This window comes from Mus pahari, chromosome X, assembly GCF_900095145.1.
Source record: "Mus pahari chromosome X, PAHARI_EIJ_v1.1, whole genome shotgun sequence".
Classification (NCBI taxonomy): domain Eukaryota; kingdom Metazoa; phylum Chordata; class Mammalia; order Rodentia; family Muridae; genus Mus; species Mus pahari.
In genome coordinates this window covers 34,071,330-34,077,419 of record NC_034613.1, presented here as the reverse complement: position 1 = coordinate 34,077,419, position 6,090 = coordinate 34,071,330, and the positions used below count along the sequence as shown (strand labels likewise).

The following is a 6,090-nucleotide window of genomic DNA, read 5'->3' as shown; positions in this document are numbered from 1 at the left end:
GAGGCAGGCGGATTTCTGAGTTCGAGGCCAGCCTGGTCTACAAAGTGAGTTCTAGGACAGCCAGGGCTATACAGAGAAACCCTGTCTCGAAACCCCCCCCCCAAAAAAATAGAAAGGCAAACCAGAAGTAAGAGAAAAGATCCATCCAGCAGTGGTAATTTGAAAACAAAAGTTACATTGAAGAAAAGATGGGGTGTTTCTTTGTTTTGAAGATGACATAGGGGTCACAGTAAACAATAAAGGTGAGATGAAAGATACTGCTATCACAGGTCCAGCTGCAAAGGAGTGTGCAGACTTGTGGCAATGATTACATCCAATGCAGACAGAATTGCATGATTTTCCAGTTTGTTTGTAAAATAAATTCACAAAAGGTGTTTGGTTTATACATAGGCTTCTCTGAGCCCTGTGGCTCATATGTAGAAGAGGATTGCTTTGTCTGACCTCAGTGGGAGAGGATGAGCCTAATCCTGAAGAGACTTGAAGCCCTAGGAAAGGGGGATGTAGGGGAGGGGTGTTGGAGGGTGGGAAGGGGGAGCACACACTCAGAGGTGAAGGGTATGGGGATGGGTGAAGAACTCTGGGATGGGGGACCAGGTTGGGGGGGACAACATTTGGGATGTAAAGAAAATAAAATAATTAATTTAAAAAATATGCACAGCCTACTGACAGAAAGCATAAAAAAAAGGTCTTTGCTAAAAAAAAGGAAGGAAGGAAGGAAGGAAGGAAGGAAGGAAGGAAGGAAGGAAGGAAGGAAGGAAACTAGAATCAAGTAGTCTGCCTCTGTCTCCTGAGTGCTGGGATTAAAGGCATGAGCCACCACGCCCGGCTGGGTGTTCAGTTTTAATGCTGGGAGCAATACAGTAAGGTATTTCATGTTTGTGGTATTTCTTTAGGGTATAGTAACACTTGCAGAAACAGTACTGTCCTACTGTTCACAGGCAGGGAACTGGTCATAAGCTACCTCTGAAGATAACAAAATATGCTGATACTCCAGGCCACTTTATAAAGTGGTATAGTGTTTTCATATGAAATACCTCCATTACTTAAAAAAAAACATATATTTATTTATATTAGTACACTGTAGCTGTCTTCAGAAACACCAGAAGAGGTTATCAGATGGTTGTGAGCCACCATGTGGTTGCTGGGAACTGAATTCAGGACCTCTGGCAGAGCAATTAGTACTCATAACCATGTCTCCAGACTCTGCCCCCCATTACTTTTCATATACTATAAATGGTATCTGTAAGGTTTTTACCATGTATTGCTTAGAGGGCATAAGAAAAAACATCTTTATATGTTTAAAACAATTAATATTCTTTTGAAGACTTTTCTACCCATAGTTACTTAATCAACAGATACCAAACCTATAGATAAGAAGGTTTAGCTAGGACTGTACTAGGAATGAAAATAGGAATTTTTAAATAGATTGGCTTTTTTTAAAAAGGAGACAGTGTCCTACTTCTACATACAAGATCCTCAGGAACTAAATGCTTTGAAGCTGTCAAAGAGTTTGTGAATTTTCCCACTAACTGGCATGGAGCCAAATCAAGTCTTTAAATTATTTTGTTTTACACACACTCACACACACAGACACACACACACACACACACACACACACACACACACACACACACACGTACATAATCAAGGTGTGGTCTCAGAAGTTTAAGTAAGAAAAGTGTCAGTTGCTTTTTGAACCTAATTGAATCATTTGTTACTTTGGGTGTTCAGTTTTTTGTGTTTTGGTTTTTGAGAGAGGGTTTCTCTGTATAGCCCTGGCTGTCCTGGAACTCACTTTGTAGACCAGGCTGGCCTCAAACTCTAAATCTGCCTGCCTCTGTCTCCTGAGTGCTGGGATTAAAGGCGTGTGCCACCACGCCCGGCTGGGTGTTCAGTTTTAATGCTGGGAGCAATACAGTAAAGCATTTCATGTTTGTGGTATTTATTTAGGGTATAGTAACACTTGCAGAAGCATTAAAATGTAAGATATTGTAGAGATAGTATTCATTAAGGTTTACAAACATATGAGGTTGTGGGAGTATCTGGAAGCCAAATGGAACAAATGGATTCTTTCTTTGTCGAGCCTAAAATACAGGCTGTTTCAAGATTGAACAAAACCCAAACAAGCCCTTCATTTTGTTGCTTTCTCTGTCTTCTGTATATTTTTAGTTTGCTTTCCCTGTCCAAGGCTTTCCTGTGGATTAGTCAGCATAAACACCTCATAGCTGAAAGGCAAAACCTTATTCTTCAAATCAATGAAATAGTAAGCATAAAAAAAAAAATCAGCATCTAATGAGATGATCATGTGAATTTTTTTCTTTAAGTTTGTTTATATAGTGGATTACATTGATGGATTTTCTTATATTGAACCATCCCTGCATTCCTGGATGAATGGTAAATGATTGTTTTGATGTGTTCTTGGATTAAGTTAGCAAGAATTTTATTGAGTATTTTTTCATCAATATTCATAAGGGAAATAGAAGATTGCACATGGAGGAACCCCATGGCTCCAGCCACATATGTAGCAGAGGATGCCTTATCTGACATCAGTGGAAGGAAAGACCCTTGATCCTGTGGAGGCTCGATGCCCCAGTGTAGGGGAATGCCAGGACGGTGAGGTGGGAGTGGGTGGGTAGGGAGCATCCTGCTAGAGGCAAGGGGAAGAGGGATGGGATAGGGGACTTGCAAAGGGGAAACCAGGAAGGGGGAGAACATTTGAAATGTAAATGAATTAAATAACCAATAAAAAACCCATCAGTGAAGAAACAATAAGAACTGAATTATTAACTGAACTTTAAAAACTGATAAAATGAAAAAAAAATCCAATGCTAGGGATACCCATTTTCCTAAAAATCAAAAAAAAAAAAACCCTAATTATTAGCATACATGAAAAGCTGAACAATATAGTCCTGTTTTATAAATAATTACAGTATACATGTGTTTTGTGATTTGAATGATTAGGGGAAATATGTAAATTGATCACAGACTATCTTAGTAGCAATACTGCTGATAAGACTGATGTAATGCTTTGTTATTTCAGCCTGTTAGCTCTCTTCCATCCAGGACTAAAACCTACGATCTCATTTGTCTTTTATGTCCCACCCCTCTTCCTGTCAAATGAAATTCAGACTAAGAGCTAATGAACTGAGAAGGTGCTGAATTTTGTCCAATTCTGTCAAAAATGTTTGAAGTTAAAACAAAAATGTTATAATAATATTGTTTACATAAAGATTTTGGTTTCTGTATTTGCCAGGCACTATTCAGGAATTTTTTCCCTGTGCCCATACCTTCGAGGCTTTCCCCCACTTTCTCCTCTATAAGTTTCAGTGTCTTTGGTTTTATGTGGAGTTCCTTGATCCACTTAGACTTGAACTTTGTACAAGGAGATAAGAATGTATCAATTCATACTCTTTTACATGATAATCGCCAGTTGAGTCAGCACGAACTAGAACTCAGAGGACAGTCCCATGGTCCCCAGAGCACTCTCCATGCCCCAGGCACCCTAGCACACCCAGGATCTTAGGATCGCTGGTGAGTAGAATGCAGCATCTGTTCCAAAACAGTCCTGAGGGGCCTGTGCCAGCAGAAGCAGAGACACAGGAAACCTGCCCATCCAGAGGCTCGGGTGCCTTCCAGTCAGTTCCAGCTCCAGGCCACCTTGGGTCAGCAAATGGTCCCATACTCCCCAGAGGACTCTCCACCTCACCCCCCAGGCACCCTAGCATGCCCAGGATTTTAGGATCACTGCTGAGTGGAACACAACATCTGTTGTAAAACAAATGGGAGTGCCTAGAGCCAGCAGCAGGAGCAGGGACACAGGAGCCCTGCCCAACCAGCAGCTCTGGTTCCTTCTGGTCAGAGATCATCTATTTTGGTTTAAAACACAGCTGACAGCACCTCGGTCCCCAGAGGAGGTACCACTTCCAGGACCTCTAACATGTCCAGGATCTTAGGATTCCAGGATTCCAGTAGCTTGGTCACACCAGGATCTCAGGTGTCAGAAGAAGCTTGATTGTCAAGAACTCTGATACACCCAAAATATCAGGTTCACAGGATCCTGGAATCAGAGGGTCACAGAGAAAGCTGGATTCTGAGGAGTTCTGACTCAACAGGGATTATAAGAAGGACAGGATCCAATCAGATATATTGAGGGCAGTGAGCACTTGAGATAATCAGATGGCAGGAGGCAAGCATAAGAACAGAAGCAACAGAAAACAAGGTTACTTGGCATCATCAGAACCAAACTCTCCAACCATAGCAAGTCCCGAATACACCATCATATCAGAAAAGCAAGATATGGTTCTAAAGTAGCTTCTCATGATGATGATGGAAGACTATAAGAAGGAAATAAATAACTCCCTTAAAGAAATGCAGGAGAACACATCCAAAAAGGTGAAAGAATTGAACAAAACCATCTAGGATCTAAAAATGGAAGTAGAAACAATAAAGAAATCACAAAGGGGGACAACTCTGGAAATAGAAAACCTAGGAAAGAAGTCAAGAGCCATTGATGCAATCATAACCAACAGAATACAAGAGATAGAAGGGAGAATCTCAGGTGCAGAAGATGGCATAGAAAACATGGACACAACAATAAAAGAAAATGCAAAATGATCCTAACCCAAAATATCCAGGAAATCCAGGACACAAGGAGAAGGCCAAACCTAAGGATAATAGGTATAGACAAGAAGGAAGATTTCCAACTTAAAGGGCCAGTAAATATCTTCAGCAAAATTATAGAAGAAAACTTCCTAACCTAAAGAAAGAGATGCCCATGAACATACAAGAAGCCTATAGAACACCAAATAGTTTGGACCAGAAAAGAATTCTTCCCGTCACATGATAATCAAAACACCAAATGCACAAAACAAAGAAAGAATATTCAAAGCAGTATGGGGAAATGGTCAATTAACATATAAAGGGAGACTATTGGAATTACACCTGACTTCTCCACAGAGACTATGAATGCCAGAAGATGCTGGGCAGATGTCATACAGACCCTAAGAGAACACAAATGCCAGCACAGGCTAAGATACCCAGCAAAACTCTCAATTACTATAGATGGAGAAACCTAGGTTAACCAAATTTACACAATATCTTTCCAAAAATACAGACCTTCAAAGGATAGTAAAGGGAAAACTCCAACACAAAGAGGGAAACTAAGCTCAAGAAAAATGAAGAAAGTGATCTTTCAACTAACCTAAAGATAGCCACGTGAACAGAATTCCAACTCTACCAACAAAAATAACAGAAAGCAACAATGACTTTTTCTTAATATCTCTTAATATCAATGGACTCAGTTCCCCAATAAAAANACACAGACTAATAGACTGGTTATGTAAACAGGACCCAGCTTTTTGCTACACACAGAAAACCCACCTCAGGGACAAAGACAGACACTACCTTAGAGTAAAAGGCCAGAAAACAAATTTCCAAGAAAATGGTCCCAAGAAACAAGCTGGAGTAGCCATTCAAATATCAAATAAAATCGACTTGCAACCTAAAGTTCTCAAAAAAGATAAGGAGAGACACTTCTTATACATCAAAGGTCAAATTTGCCAATTTGAACTCTTAATTGTGAATATCTATTTTCCAAATGCAAGGGCATCCACATTCATTAAAGAAACTTTGCTAAAACTCAGAGCATACATTGCACATCACACAAAAATAGTGGGAGACTTCAACATCCCACTCTCAGCAATGGACAGATCATGGAAACAGAAACTAAACAGAGACACAGTGAAACTAACAGAAGTTATGAAATAAATGGATTTAACATATCTATAGAACATTCCATCCTAAAAGAAAAAGATATACCTCCTTCTCAGCACCTCATGGTACCTTCTCCAAAATTGAACATATAATCGGTTACCAAAGAGGCCTCAACAGATATGAAAATATTGAAATAATCCCATGCACCCTATCAGATCACCACAGACTAAGGCTGATCTTCAATAAAATGATAAATAATACAAAGCTCACATACACGTGGAAGATGAAAAACACTCTACTCATTGATAACTTGATCAAGGAAGAAATAAAGAAAGAAATTAAAGGCTTTTTAGAGTTTAATGACAATGAAGCCACAAC

At 39.7% G+C, this 6,090-nt stretch overlaps 2 protein-coding genes across 3 annotated transcripts in view; both read left to right on the top strand.

Moving 5' to 3' along the window:
* Positions 1–1,817, top strand: part of LOC110313671 (60S ribosomal protein L23-like) — a gene marked incomplete at its 3' end in the record, with an annotated part of 7,459 nt that extends 5,642 nt beyond the window's left edge. The window contains 2 exon segments of the mRNA XM_021188127.1: positions 113–302; positions 1,804–1,817. Of these exon segments, the coding sequence (XP_021043786.1) occupies positions 113–302; positions 1,804–1,817 (204 nt within the window).
* Tenm1 (teneurin transmembrane protein 1) overlaps positions 1–6,090 on the top strand; it is a 710,827-nt gene that overhangs the window by 382,370 nt on the left and 322,367 nt on the right. The gene's annotated exons all lie outside the window — the stretch shown is intronic.